General features: G+C 36.0%; 2 protein-coding genes across 2 annotated transcripts; both read left to right on the top strand.

Moving 5' to 3' along the window:
- The first annotated feature begins 290 nt into the window (after positions 1–290).
- rskra (ribosomal protein S6 kinase related a) lies at positions 291–9,283 on the top strand. Its single transcript, XM_043258276.1, has 12 exons — positions 291–498; positions 1,574–1,822; positions 2,925–3,008; positions 3,127–3,195; positions 3,425–3,494; positions 5,091–5,198; positions 5,350–5,390; positions 5,488–5,515; positions 6,125–6,214; positions 6,369–6,457; positions 6,559–6,669; positions 8,378–9,283. The coding sequence occupies exons 1-12, from the start codon at positions 472–474 to the stop codon at positions 8,693–8,695; spliced, it is 1,284 nt and encodes a 427-aa protein (XP_043114211.1). The 5' UTR covers positions 291–471; the 3' UTR covers positions 8,696–9,283.
- Positions 9,284–11,081: 1,798 nt separating this feature from the next.
- Positions 11,082–15,053, top strand: aldoca (aldolase C, fructose-bisphosphate, a). The gene is made up of 9 exons (XM_043258279.1): positions 11,082–11,229; positions 12,038–12,168; positions 12,243–12,454; positions 12,755–12,809; positions 13,366–13,526; positions 13,609–13,692; positions 13,915–14,089; positions 14,178–14,377; positions 14,466–15,053. The coding sequence occupies exons 2-9, from the start codon at positions 12,057–12,059 to the stop codon at positions 14,559–14,561; spliced, it is 1,095 nt and encodes a 364-aa protein (XP_043114214.1). The 5' UTR covers positions 11,082–11,229; positions 12,038–12,056; the 3' UTR covers positions 14,562–15,053.
- The last annotated feature ends 226 nt before the right edge of the window (positions 15,054–15,279 follow it).

The raw sequence follows: 15,279 nt of genomic DNA, 5'->3' as shown, positions 1-15,279 counted from the left end.
TAATATAGTCAGATATAAAGAATTTATCAGACTTAATTATAAAGAGGTGCATAATATGGCAGTATAAAATATATAAAATTTTTGATAATTGTGTGTTTTATCCTTTAAGTGCGTTTTTACAAATCTACATTGATTCTCCACTGGTGCACAGAAGCCTCTTGCCAGACGAAAAAAGGTCACGTCTGTGAGTTACATAATCAATCAATTATGACGTTTCTGATGCATGCGCCGCACTGCTGTAACGTGATCTATGTTTACGTGTAAATATTAATGAGTAGGCGGGGCGGAGTCTCGCGCTCCTGCGCGCGTATGAAAGGTTTGCGCGTGCCTGCTGAAACAGCGGTGTCTTGTGCGCGAACTAACGTGGGATTCACTTTTCACTGACGGGCGTCCGTGGGAGAGCGCATTTGTGTTTTTTTTAATAATTGGCGTGGCGTCCATTTCCCGGTGGTCTCGTGCGATGGGCGTGCGATGGGCGGCGAGGGGAGTAAAAACAAGGTAAAAGTGTTCACTGCTCTTCTAGTGACTCCTCACGCCGGTGAGTCCCTTCAGAGTAAGTGCGAGGTCTGATTGAAATATTGATTGCGCTTTGCAGGTTCATGAGGCTAAAACAGAGACTAACGTATCAATTTCGTGATTAATCCATGGCACTGACTCGTAAGATGTCTCGGGCTCCTCAGAGTTAAATGTGTTTACTGTTTGAAGATTTTTTTTTACGACAGTTGACATGCCGGGTGACGGTGGTCGAACAACGCAAAAACAAGCCTGTAACATCACGTTACACGACGATTCACAAAACTGATAGTTATTGAAAAATATACATGCATAGAATGAGTGTACAGAATGAAAAGAGATGACACAGGAAGCGAATTAAATTTTAATTCTTGTATTGTAATACAATTAGCTCCCGAAACGTATTCATATTTTTCATACCTAAATATCACAGTCTATCGCATTAATTAACTACGACCTTAAAATGATAATATTTTATATTTTGCTGTTTAATGCAATGCAACTCACATTAGAGTTACTAGTTTCTTATTAGCGTGCCTATTATTATTATTATTATTATTATTATTATTATTATTAACATATTGGCTGTTTATTAGAACATATTTTGCATGACCGTAATCTACATCCCTAACTAGCTAATAATAAGCTACAAATCTGTAGTTTATTGAAGCAGAAGTCATAGTTAATGTTTTGTTAATGCAAGAGTTGGACCTTAGAATAAATATGAATTAAAGCGATACTTCTTGCAAAAATGATAATTCTGCTATCATTTACTCACACTGTTTCAAAGCTGTACGAGCTTTCTTCTATTAAAACAAGCATGTTTTAAAGAATGTGTGTAACCGAGCAAACAACTGATGGCTCATTGACTTCCATGGTATTGTATTTTGGGGTCCGTGTGATTAAACGATGACAGTGTTGTTATCATGAGGTGAGCTTTTAGTAGTCTTTTGGGGCATTGCATGTTTCCATTTGAACGCACACTAGCTAGGGATCGGCGAAGCGTTAGCCTGTATGTTATGGTAAGTGTTAGTATAGTTATTTGTGGTCTTTGCTGCAGGAATCGGCGTCACCGGTGAAGAGGAGATCCCTGTCATGTCACCAGGGCTTCCTTTCTCTCCCGCCTCAGCTTCTTCATCACGGTGTATTTAGACGCCACGGCCAGCACAGAGAATACCCCGTCTCTGAGCAATCTCGGCCCTCAGACTCCAACCCCGAGGGGCCTCGTCTAGAGTGGACGCTGCCAGGCTTTATTTCTATTTTCCTGCCGGAATTTCCTCACGGGTTCACTGCACAGAAGCATTTAAAGGTAGGTCTTTGCCGCAGGTCATAAAACCCTCACATAACTCACCCCGAAATCGTAAAACTGTCATCATTCACTCTTCCGCGTGTCAAATCTTTTTTCCCACAGAAGAAAGACATGCAGGTTTGGAACAATATGAGGGAAACTAAATGTTCTCATTTTGGGGTGAAATGTCTGAAATGGGATATTAACGTACTTTTAAAGAGAGAATTTATTTGTGTAAAATATTTTAAAAGAATGTATTCAATTTAAATAAAATTAATTGAAAATGTACTATATTAAATGTTATTATTTGAATGTTTTGGGAATTAGACTTCATCTTTATGCATCATTTTATAATCACTTCTTGTGTGTGTGTGTGTGTGTGTATATATATATATATATATATATATATATATATATATATATATATATATATATATATATATATATATATATATATATATATATATATATATATATATATATATAATTTTTTTTTTTTTGTTAGTCGAAATATATGTATTTCTTAAAAGCCTGACTAAAGGTTATTAATATGTCATTATTTCTAATGTACTTTACATGCATTTTATGTTACAAAGTGCACTTTTTAAAAGTGTACTAAAGTATGTTAAGAAATAGTCATGACAGTGTACTGTTTTTAAAGACACTCAAGTACTATTAATTTTATATATACTTTTTAAGTTTTATATATATATATATACATTTTTACATACAAGTAGTGCTGTTAAACGATTAATAGCGATTAATTGCAACCAAAATAAAGATTTTTGTTTGCATAAAAGTACATATGTGTGTGTGCTTTGTATATTTTTTATGTATATTTAAATGCAAACGCATGCATGAATATATTTTAAAAATCTATATTATATAAAAATATACTTAAACCTAACATATTTGTTCTTAAATATATACATGCATGTGAGCGTGTTTATATATACATAAAAAATAAACACATAAAATGTTAAAACCTTTATTTTGGATCCGATAAATCGTGATTTCACAACCCTACTTTTTGTGCAAATTCAACATAATTTGATGGGGTTCCCATTAAATCCTGTGATTTTAAAAGTAGTTCGTCTTTTTTAACCAATGATTCTTTTCTCAGATTCTTGGTTTTGTAGCGAAGGGCTCGTTTGGTCCAATCCTGAAGGTGAAAGACGTGTCTAAAGACGAGACCTACGCTATCAAGGTGACTTATTCTGCCTTCTTCTGAATCCTCTGTCATGTTATTGCCTTTCCCGAAATGCGTTATGTTTGGTACGCTGCGCCATCTTCATTCCAGAGTTTCTGCTGTCACTGCTGCTTAGGTTTTACCCAAAGCTGAGGTTTTGAGACACGGAGTCCTCCAGCAGTCCAAAGAGGAGGTGATAATTCAAGTGAGTCACTCGGCGCCCTCTCGCTGCGCTCCGTGTCGGCTACGGCTCGTCTGATCTGGTTCTAACCGGGCCAGTGAGACGTGGACTTCCTCTCAGTCAATACCTTATAAGCGTGCACACATTTCATACTTCAGTTGTTTTGCTCGTGCCGTTATGATTTCTTCCCACTTCCTCTCAGCGCCTGCGCTCACGTCCATTTCATGTTGTGTTGTCAACTGTTACATTGTAGCGACAAGTCAGACATCCTTTCGTCCTCAGTCTCCGGGACTGTTGGCAGAGCCAGAGCAATCTCTTCATCAGTGAGTCACACCGCATGCATATCCACTGTCCCGCTCCTTGTTCTCCTTCGCTTTAAAGCAGGGGGCTTCAAACTGGGGGTCTCCAGAGGGCTTTGGAGAGAATAAACATGACAGAAGTTACAAAATGTGTTCTATAAGGTATTTTTTACAACAGTAAAGTAATATGAAAATTAAATGTATTATATTTGTTTAAGTGTGTGTACTAGTGCTGTCAAATGGTTAATTGTGATTAATCGCGTCCAAAAAAATTTTGTTACATATATATATACACACACACACACACACACACACACACCAGCTTCAACTCTTCTGGGAAAGCTGTCCACAAGGTTTAGGAGTGTGTTTATGGGAATTTTTGCCCATTCTTCCAGAAACGCATTTGTGAGTTCAAACACTGATGTTGTACAAGAGAGCCTGGCTCTCAGTCTCCGTTCTAATTCATCCCAAAGGTGTTCTGTCTGGACTGTGCAGGCCGGTCAAGTTCATCCACACCAGACTCTGTCATCTATGTCTTTCTGGACATTGCTTTGTGCACTGGTGCACAGTCATGTTGGAAGATGAAGGGGCCAGCTCCGAACTGTTCCCACAAAGTTGGGAGCATGCAGCTGCTGGGCCATGGGAACCTGTTCCATGAAGCACTGTTCTTGACTTAATCTGAATGCCGCATGAAGTTTGGAGCAAAGAAAATTTCACGACTGGATTCGTTGCACAGGTGGCATCCTATCACAGTTCCACGCCGGTATTCACTGAGCTCCTGAGAGCGACCCATTCTTTCACAAATGTTTATAAAAACAGTCCGAATGCCAAGGTGCTTGATTTTATACATGTGTAATTATATATGTGTCCGTGGAATTGAATGGATCACCTGATTCAGATTATTTCGAGGTTACATCACGTAAACCCAAACCTTTATTTTGGATGCGATTTAATTGTTTAACAGCGCTAGTATATACACAAATATAATACATGTACTTTATATATATTTTTTATTATATAAATATATTTTAAAAACACACACACATATATTATATAAACAAAACAAAAAATTTGGGATGCAAATAAACACGACTAATGAGAAGCACTAATATTTAAAGTAGATAAAAAGTGGCCTTAGATAAGTAGGTTCATCAAGAAGTTTGAAAAGCCCTGCTTTAAAGAAACAGGTGAAGTACTTCACTAACTGCATTACTAGTTAAACTAGTTTGACTGTTTTTAAAAACATTTCCCCATGATCTGCCCACACTGTCCAGACAAACAAACAGTTCTGCCCCAACCCCAGTTATTTATCTGTTTCGTTCAATGTGTTTTTGTTGCTAAACCTTTCCCCCATTAATTTTTCTCTCCACATCCAATTTCCAGGGCAAGCTATGAGACTTAATCATTGTGTTGTGTCTTCATCCTTTCCAAAGTCTCCCTCCGTGACCCTGTGACAGACTCAAATTGTGTCATTATACTCAGAAATACTGCTCCAGATCATACTGTGCTTGAAGAGTTTGATCTGTGAGAAACTGGCCTCAAGGTCAGTGCCGTGACATTGTCTTTCTCATCTCTCATCTCTCATCTCTGGCTCGTGTGTATGTGTGTGTGTGTGTTCAGTGTGTGATTACTGCAGTACTGGAGATCTGTATACTTACTGGACCCTGAAGGGCCGCTTTGATGAGAGAGATGTTCGAGTGTTTGCTGCCGAGTTGGGCTCTGCTTTGGGTGAGTGTAGTTACATTCATTATGCATATGGGCGAACATGATTTACATGCTTATTTTAGATTTAAATAATGTCATATATTTAGCCTAGAGTCATTTTGACAAACAGTTGTTGTCGATTTGTGACACAACCTTTTTTTTATTTTATTTACAGGCTTTTTGCATGATTTTGGAGTAATACATAGAGATGTGAAGGTTTGAACATGTTTATTTTAAAGCAATGTTAAAATGTTTGATAAGTTATAGAATTTTTATTTAAGTGCTTTGAAAAAACATTTGTTTTCTTAAACAGATGGAGAACATACTTCTGACTGATAAAGGTATCAGTAAAGCTGATTTGAGTGATTTTGAGTGTATAATTGATGCACAAATTTATTAAGTATGTGTTTTAAACATAATTTACAAACAATATATACAAATAAGTGGCTTAGAAACAGCAGTATTTAATAGGGGTTGAATCAATCTGACAGCATTATTGGCAGAAATATTACATTATATATTGACACAATCAATATATAATTTATATATGATTTTCATATATATATATATATATATATATATATATATATGTATAAATGTGTGTGTGTGTGTGTGTGTGTGTGTGTGTATACAAAATATACAAAATCCAACCCTAATATATTTAAAGAAAGGTTGTTTTCATCATCATTTTTAAAATAATCATTAATTAAAAATGTATCCCGCAGTTTTCTGACATAATTATACCTCTTTTTCTCAACCAGAGAAATATCCCTGCTGTCATTATTGTGTGGTCTAGGCATTTATTACGCAGTCAGCAGTATATAAAAATAAAACGGGAAATTAAAACCTAATTTACGTCATTTGAACGACATGTATGCAGATAGTAAGCTTCCGTTTAGCTTTCCGTAAAGGGCACTGTGGAATGGAAATATTAATGCTGTCTCATCTAGGTCACGTCCGCTTGACTGATTTCGGTCTGTCTCGCCGTCTTGAGCGTGGGGATAGAGCTTTTACTATCTGCGGCACGATACAGTACATGGGTGAGGATGAAACCTGAACCGCGCTCGGGGTTTCTGTAGTAAGACTGTGTTTACCAGCAGCTGTATCTGACAGTAACTAAAGACGCTTATAGCTCCAAGCTGATGATCTACTTTCAAAATGGATATTTAATTACATGATGTGGTCATTAAACAGCTCCCGAGGTCCTGAGCGGCGGTCCGTACAGCCACGCTGCAGACTGGTGGTCTCTTGGTATTCTTCTCTATGCTCTAGCCACTGGAGGGGTGAGACATTTCTAGAGGCTGTACTGCAAGATGAGTGTATTCTTGATGGACGCGTCGGTCTGAATGCCGGCAATGCTTATACGGAGTCTTTTCTCCACTAGTTTCCCCTGCCTGCGGAAGCAGATCATTGTGATATGTTGAGCAGCGTCAGTGAGTGTCCGTATGACATGCCTGCGAGCCTCGGCCCATCTCTGGCCTTCCTGCTCATAGAGGTGAGAAATCCAGTCTGTGCATAACCTGCACGCAAGCGTTTACTAATAATATATACTATGGTTGACATTCATACACATGCATTTAAATACAATAGAAGACAACGATAAATTGCATTTATAACTGTATTATGTATGTTTAGAAATACAAATATTATTAATATATATTTTATGAATATAATTAACAATAACCTAATGTTTATGAGTGCTATGTAATATATCCATTATATATTTTAATGCTTCATTTATTATTTATGGATGCTAGTACTATGAATTATGTTTAAATGGATATGTGTTAAAAAGTATTGCATAATGCACTTAATACATGATGTATTTTATTGATACTGCACCGCAGGTTTCTTTGGTCATGTTGGAGATTTTGGGCTTTTGTTTTTTTCAGACTAGTGAAAAGAAAACTTTGAAACACTGTTATGTGTTTATTTTATAGCATTTTATCTTTTTGTCAATATATTTTAATTACAATGCATATTTTTAAAGGCCAAAACTTTTTTTCCTACACTTCACCACTTCAGAAGTAATTACACTCCAGAAATAAAATTTTTATTTTTTATTCCTGTCTATATTATAATTTTTTATATATATATATATATATATATAACACTTATATATAACCCATATAAAAATGTTTGGTGTCTGTTGTAAGTATTTTCTAAATTTTGAAGAGACAAATTGAGATAAAATGTGCACGAATTAGTGCATGTTTCATTAAACAATGTCTCATTTGCATATTTAAATATTTAATTATAATTTAAAAGGTTTGAACCATCATTTTAAATGCTTGCAATAATCAATGTAATCAATAAACAAGGTGATAACTATCAGTTATTTATTTACCCTGTTCACCTGCAGTGTCTCGCCCTTAGAGTAATTCACACCGAAAATATCTAGATAGAATATATGTTTAATTGATATTCATAAAAATGCATAATAGAATAAAAATGTATTCTATGATTATTTACATGCTTATAGATTTTCCTTTTGATTTATATTCACAGAATACACAATTAAAAAGTCAATATTACATATATAACTAATACATATTACAGCACATGTGAAAATATAAACGCATGTAAAAATTAACATATTTTATCTGTTGCTTATGGGTATAACAATAAATCCATAAATTATGCATTTTTGTGTTGAGATATATATATATGTGTGTGTATGTGTATATATATATATATATATATATATATATGTGTGTGTGTGTGTGTGTGTGTGTGTGTGTGTGTGTGTGTGTGTGTGTGTGTATATATATATATATATATATATATATATATATATATATATATATATATATATACACACACACACACACACACATATATATATATATATATATATATATATATATATATATATATATATATATATATATATATATATATATATATATATATATATATATATATATGTATGTGTGTATATGTATCCTATAGATGTTAATTATATTTATTAATTTAATGTTTATTGAAATACCCTTTCTTTTATATGTAAGATATAATTATATAGAGACAATTCATACTATGAATTTAAATAATTTAATTCAAATAAACAAAGCTCATTTTAATCAATTTCACAGCATTTCTTTACATATTTTTTTTTTTATCTAAATGGCGTATAACCCTGTTGTTTATGGAAATATTCAAACCAGCCCCTCCTAAAACTCTCTAATCGTGTTTAAAACCAGCTTCTGTGTAAGATCCCCACACGTCGCTTACGCTGCCTGGAGCTCTTCCAAAGCCAGGCGGTTTTCCACGGCATGTCTTTTGACTCCCAGCTGCTGCAGAAACGTCCCATTGAGCCAATCCTGGAGCTGAAGAATCATCCTGACCGACCGGAAAGGTCGATGCGAGGCTTATCATTAGACCTGCTTCAGAATTTTGAGTGTGACCTACTGAACTCTCCATCCACCCCGGCAGATGCGTCTCCTACCTTGATGAAGATTGAGGTAAATGAAGACGCGGCAGGGGCTAAAACAAAAGCTACAGGAGCCAATTCTACATGAAAACGTAAATGTAAAATTCAGTGATTTGCCAAAGACGAGATAAAATGATATGTAAATAGCCAGTCAATAACAAGTATTAATATCTAAGTCTTATTTATTAATCATGTTTCTAGTCTTTGAATATGCCTACCTAAGCTTACCTCATTTTTGAATGTTAAGTTTTGCCTTAATATAAGGCAATGTTTGTCTTAAAAGTATAGGAACTGATGTTTTTTATTTAGTTACTGTGTATAATAGAAAGAGTATATCATTTAAATGAATCTCTTTTTGTAAATTAATTTTTATATTCATACTGGTTAGAGTGATGCCCCTTTAATGTGGCACCATAAGAGTGATAATCTGTGACAAATAAAATTCCTAACGCTTACATGTAAGTATATTATGATATGCCTTTTTGTAAATAATAGTTCCAAATGAAGCCAAAGCAGAATCAACTTTTGTGCATTTCCGGAAACGCCCCAGGAATAGTATTTTGCTTCAAAATGAATCTGTGTTTTTGAACAAATTTGTTGAGTGAGTGATTCAATGACTCTCTCATAAAGACCTGTCACTTGTTTCGCTAACGAATAAATCTGTTTTTGAATGAAACGTTTGAGTAAATGATTCAGTGACTCGTCCAGAAAGATTGCTTCGTTAATGAATAAATCAGTGTTTCTGAATGAAAAAGTTAATCACTCAAAGACCAGCCACTTGTTTGCTCCCAAACAAATCAATGTTTTTTTAAAGAGTTAAATGAATGTCTCGCTTACTTGCTGATAAAAATGCACCGCTCGTTTCACTCCTGAATGAATCAATGTTTTTAAACTAAACAACTGAGAGTGAGTGATTCAGTAACGCACTTAAAAAGACATTGCACTTGTTTCGCTCCCAAATGAATCTGTTTTGAACAAATAATTTGTCAACGTTGATCAGTGTAACCTGCATAAAGACACACTGAAGAATCTAAACACAAACGGTGAAAATTCCCTTTGTTGAATACAAAAGGCTAATTTGCTACAACTTTACTATTACCAATATATGAAATATGTTGATTTATATATTGATTCACAGAATAAATATACTGTGAAATATACAGAAGTGTAATGTACAACAGATTGTATAATGCTAAGCTTAATAATAATACAATGCATCACAATACAGTTTAGTTTATATTACGTAGTATGCCATTATTATGGTAATAACTATCTGAATATTTTATACTATTTTTTTTTTCAGCAGTACATATATCCCCAAAATAGAGCTCGTTCATCAATTAATGTGGAGGATGAAAGTACAACTTCATGTCATTTCCATTCAAAAGATAGAAAGCTAAAATATATATCTGTAAATGATACCTGGAGACATTTCTCCAACTTTGAGACTTTGGTGTGACCTATTTGTGAGCAATGACAAACCCAAATGGGAGCAGCCTTAATAGGGCTGAAAATTGAACACCAGATAAAGCATCATTATTAATGTTTTTAATTAGGTATCAGGAAAAAAATCACAGCCCCAGTAGAGGTGGCTTAAAATATCCGTAACTCTTAACAGTTCTCCCGAGAGTCTACTTCCAATGGGTTCAGTCCTTTATGTATAATGAAACATTGGGTATCCCTCTAAACCTGCCATTTTTATCTACAGTGCCATATTGGTTTCATATTAAGAACCGAGTAGCATGCTCCTAAAAAAAGTCTGGCTATTTCTATGCATATTACTTGTGGTATGAATAAATCGCACTTAAAGCCACTTTTAGGGCATCGGCCTCACAAACAGGTCGATGCATTAGTAAACTAAATCTCCAAACTTTGACTCCTTTTTTGTCCTTGAAAACTAGATCATAAAGTCATCTAAAAATTCTACTTACCTGTATAGAACTAGAAATTATGTCATGACCCCACCTCATTTTTTACCACACATATACTTGAATCTCAGTCGCTCTGTGACTGCCAACATTTTCCTAAGGGTATGCTGGGAGTCTCAGCTGATTAGAGATTTGAGGATTCGCCCGAGGCCTTTATGATCTAATTATATTGTTGACGGGAATACAGTGAATGTGGCCTGAAAGACCCAACAGGTTACAAAGTTGATGCCTCAAATAATGTGGCTTTTATGGTACCTGAGAGATAATAAAACTGCAAAATAAATAAATCTCATTGAATTACACCAAATAAGCCATATCTGGGATATTTTGAGTACATAACTATCCTAACAACCACCCAGCTGTATAGCAAACACACGGCGACCACCCACTCTACTCTCCACTCAATTTTGCAGTATAGAAAATGTAAGAAATCTAATTCGATTGCATTGTGAAAAATAATCCATGCTGCTAGAAAAATGGGATCAGGTGGGCAACCTTTGGTGGCCTTTAACACCTCCTCCAATAACTTAATGAGGGCATGACGCTAAGCTCCGCCCTACAAGTGTCAGCATCCTCTGGGATATCACCTTCATAAAGAACTGGGACACTGGCACTGTTAAAGAATCAGTCACGTCTCATCTCGTCTGTAGGAAAAAGCCCCTTCAGTCTGAGTCAGTCGGTCCGCTCTGACCTGGTGAGTAATTCCATCTGTTGAATTATTTCCCATCATCGTTTTGGATTACAATCGTTTCGTGAAATATGCAGCGGAGAAACAACTTTGTATAGTTTTTATTGCTAAAAGGAAAATGTATGGATCGTTTTTTAATGCAGAGGGTCATATATGCACGATCGATTTTCGGGATAGCTATGTTTAAATTCTAAAGATTTAGATGATTTTTGAGTTGAGAACTTTAAAAAAAAAATTATTTTGCAGTACTTCGGCGATTTTTTTTTTTTGTTCAAAAAGAGTAATGTATGCATGCGTAAGGCTTGTAAAATGTGTGTTTCAGTGGCTGTGAATAAGTTGCAGAAATCTTTGTTAAGCTTTTGTGAAAGTGAATGCCTGGCATTTCTGACCTGAACAACATTTAGTAGAGCTGTTTAAGTGCCTTTATGTTGGATTTAACTTTTTAACTTTATTTTGATGGTTTATTTAAACGATTAACTCTGCGTACATTTCATTCACAATTGCGAAGAAACAACAAGCAACACACTGAATTAAGTATATTTTAGTAGAAAGACTGCAACATAATGCAATATATCAGAATAATTCAATGCTTAATATTTGTTTACTAGTTTTTACAAATCATTTTCTAGGGATTACACTCACAGAAGCCAATTTCTAACCAAATAAAGGTTCAATAGCTGCGCATATACTAGAATAGACTTTCTAAATATTACAGAAATTTCTATAAATATTCCAGGCAATACACATCTTCGATATTCCATCTTGATGACATGATCATGATTTCCCTTACAATGTTCATACTGTTTATCCTCAGGTTGTGTTGGACATTTAGGATGACCCATCAGTTTCCTCCCCTCACCACTGAGCAGAAGAAGGAGCTCCATGAGATAGCTCTGCGCATAGTGACTCCAGGGAAAGGCATCCTAGCTGCAGACGAGTCCATAGGTTAGTGTCGTCACAAATTGCAATGCGAAAGAAACCCGCAAAAACTCACTCTGATCCTGTGGATGTTCTAACAGGTAGCATGGGGAAGCGTTTGAACCAGATAGGAGTGGAGAACAACGAGGAGAACCGCCGGCTCTACCGCCAGGTGCTCTTCACCGCTGACGACCGCATCGATAACTGCATCGGTGGAGTGATCTTCTTCCACGAAACACTCTACCAGAACTCTGATGATGGCGTCCCATTCGTCAAGATGATAAAGGACAAGGGCATCACCATCGGAATCAAGGTATGACGTCTCACTAGCATGGATGTACTGTAGGAGTTTTGTACATGTTGAACCTTCCTTCCATGTCTCATGATACCTTTATAAATGATGCCTTTAGGGTTACAACGGCTGGTCACTAGAGCTTATAAAGGCAACTTTGTACTCTATTTACCCCTAAAAGCTGTATGATACCTAAAAGGTACTAATTTGTACCTACTGTACTGATTAAGGTGCAATTTATGCACCTTTTGTTCTAAGAGTGTTTGACTCAAAATTAAAATTATATTTAATTTCCAAAATAATTTTGCACTTTCTTCACAGGTTGACAAAGGCGTAGTCCCTTTGCCAGGGACTAATGGAGAAACCACTACACAAGGTATTTTAAAAATGTCTGTTCTCCGAATCTGAATGTGTGATAAATCAGTTTTAATTCACTGTTGATTCTTAGAACTCTCATTTCAAATGAATCTCTTGGTTCTTTTTTGTTGTGAGGTATTTAACCCTTATTATACTGAGCTCTGTGTCAAACTGACCAGCAACACATTTTTGAGTTAATACTAGTTAAGTCTTCATTTCATTTTTAAAAAAATTTTGAATAAACTTTTTTTATTTTATTAACTGTAAAAGGCACCGATTTTGTGGAATGACCAATTTCTAAATTTGTAAATGCATCAAAAAATTAATTTGTAAATGCATGTAAATTTAGCTGGAAATGAACAAATGATTTTGCCGTTGTTGACAATATGTTGTTTGATATATATACATTTTTGAATATTAAAAAAGATAATTACATAGTGTTAGTGAGAAGTGTTAGTATTAAAGCTTATTTTCTACACTGAGATTTTTTGTGAATTGTCTTGAATCCAGTTTAGGGTCAGTTTGACCCAGAACGTAATGATCATCAGAACTGAACAGCTCTGCCGTCTCAACAGGTCTGGATGGGCTCTCAGAACGCTGCGCTCAGTATAAAAAGGATGGAGCTGACTTTGCGAAGTGGCGTTGTGTGATGAAAATCAGCGATACCACCCCGTCAAACCTGTGCATTAAAGAAAATGCTAAAGTCCTGGCTCGCTATGCTAGTATTTGTCAGCAGGTAAAATGTTCATCCGGCTATATTCATTGAGAGATACAAATGAAGATTTGGTAAAAAGTTGTTGTCCAAACTGTACTTGCAGCATGGTATAGTACCCATAGTGGAACCCGAGATCCTACCTGATGGAGACCACGATTTGAAGCGTTGCCAGTTCGTTACAGAGAGGGTTGGTCATACTCTTCTTCTTAAAGACATTTTGTCATTATTTATCCCCATTTTATTCCAAACCAGTGTGACTTTCTGTTTTGTTCATACAATGAAAGTTGGGTCCAAAACAACGTGTGAACATAGATTAATAAATCAACATCGAGTTTTGGAACAACGTGAGAGCAAGCAAAAGATGATTTTAGTTTCTGAGCGAGGTTCTCATTCAGTGCCATTTCTTCAGGTGCTTGCAGAAGTCTACAAAGCCATGTTTGATCATCATGTGTATCTGGAAGGCACGCTGCTCAAGCCCAACATGGTGACCCCTGGACACGGCTGCCCGACCAAATACAGCGCAGACGAGGTTGCAATGGCGACGGTCACTGCTCTGCGGCGTACTGTCCCGCCCGCAGTGACAGGTGAGGATACATTACAAACCCTAAACCTGATTTCAGATTCAGTGACGAGTCTGGACGCTGCGTGATTAAAGATCTCCTGCCCTTTCAGGTGTGACCTTTCTCTCAGGAGGTCAAAGCGAGGAGGAGGCCTCCATAAACCTAAATGCCATCAATAACTGTCCACTCGTGAAACCCTGGGCTCTCACCTTCTCATTCGGCCGAGCTCTGCAGGCCTCGGCTCTGAAGACCTGGCGCGGACAGAGAGAGAATGAAACCGCCGCAACCGAGGAATTCATCAAACGAGCAGAGGCATGCCAACCGAGCCTATACATAAACAGATAGATACAGATTAAAAAGATCTTCTTTCTAACTGCTTCTCTATATCTTTTCTCCTCAGATCAACAGTCTGGCCTCTCAAGGGAAGTACACTGTGTGTGGTGACAGCAGCGGAGCCACTGGTCTTTCTCATTACCTTTCCAGCTATGCATATTGAAATGCAGCCGATTCACGTTATCCATTAGCTGAAAGCTAGCAGATTTCACTGCCACCTCCACATAAAACATAATTATTTACTCCTAAATGTGATGTTGATATACAGTAACACAGCACACGAAAGTGATTGCTAAGTTCGTTTTTGAGGATGTGGAATTTTGTGGTTCTGTCGTCTTAGAAACATTGTAAAATTATAGATTTAAGATAATTGGGAAAGTAATGGAGTATGAATGAAGTTACAATTGACTGTGTTATGTTGATCCTTCTTACTTACTGTCAACATTAAGAGTTTCTTAGGATAGATATAAGGATCTATATGCTTCTGTGATCTACCCTTTCATCATCTAAAGCTTTAATAAAGCATTTGTTCTGATGAATATTGACAGCATGGCTAACAAGTTTATGAGTATTTGATTATTATGAATGTTCGGCTTGAATTACTGACAACCTGAATACAAACTGAAAATGCTGCAATAAAATTGTAAAGACAGAAGACGTGTCTGGACTCCAATCTTTGAATAGCCTACATACTAGTAGGCTACTTATGCATGTATACTATGCTATATATGCTATTGCTACTATTATATAATTTAATAACGATATAAATTCATGTGTCTAAAATGGCAAGGTATGTGGATAATTGCAAATGGTTTATTTATTTATTTTACTTTGTCTCCATGTAAGTCAATCGATAATCTAGTTTACCTCAGCAGCAGGTG

The sequence above is a fragment of the Puntigrus tetrazona genome, chromosome 15 (genome assembly GCF_018831695.1).
Source record: "Puntigrus tetrazona isolate hp1 chromosome 15, ASM1883169v1, whole genome shotgun sequence".
Lineage (NCBI taxonomy): Eukaryota > Metazoa > Chordata > Actinopteri > Cypriniformes > Cyprinidae > Puntigrus > Puntigrus tetrazona.
Note: the sequence above shows the minus strand (reverse complement) of the source record. Positions and strands in the feature narration are given on the sequence as shown.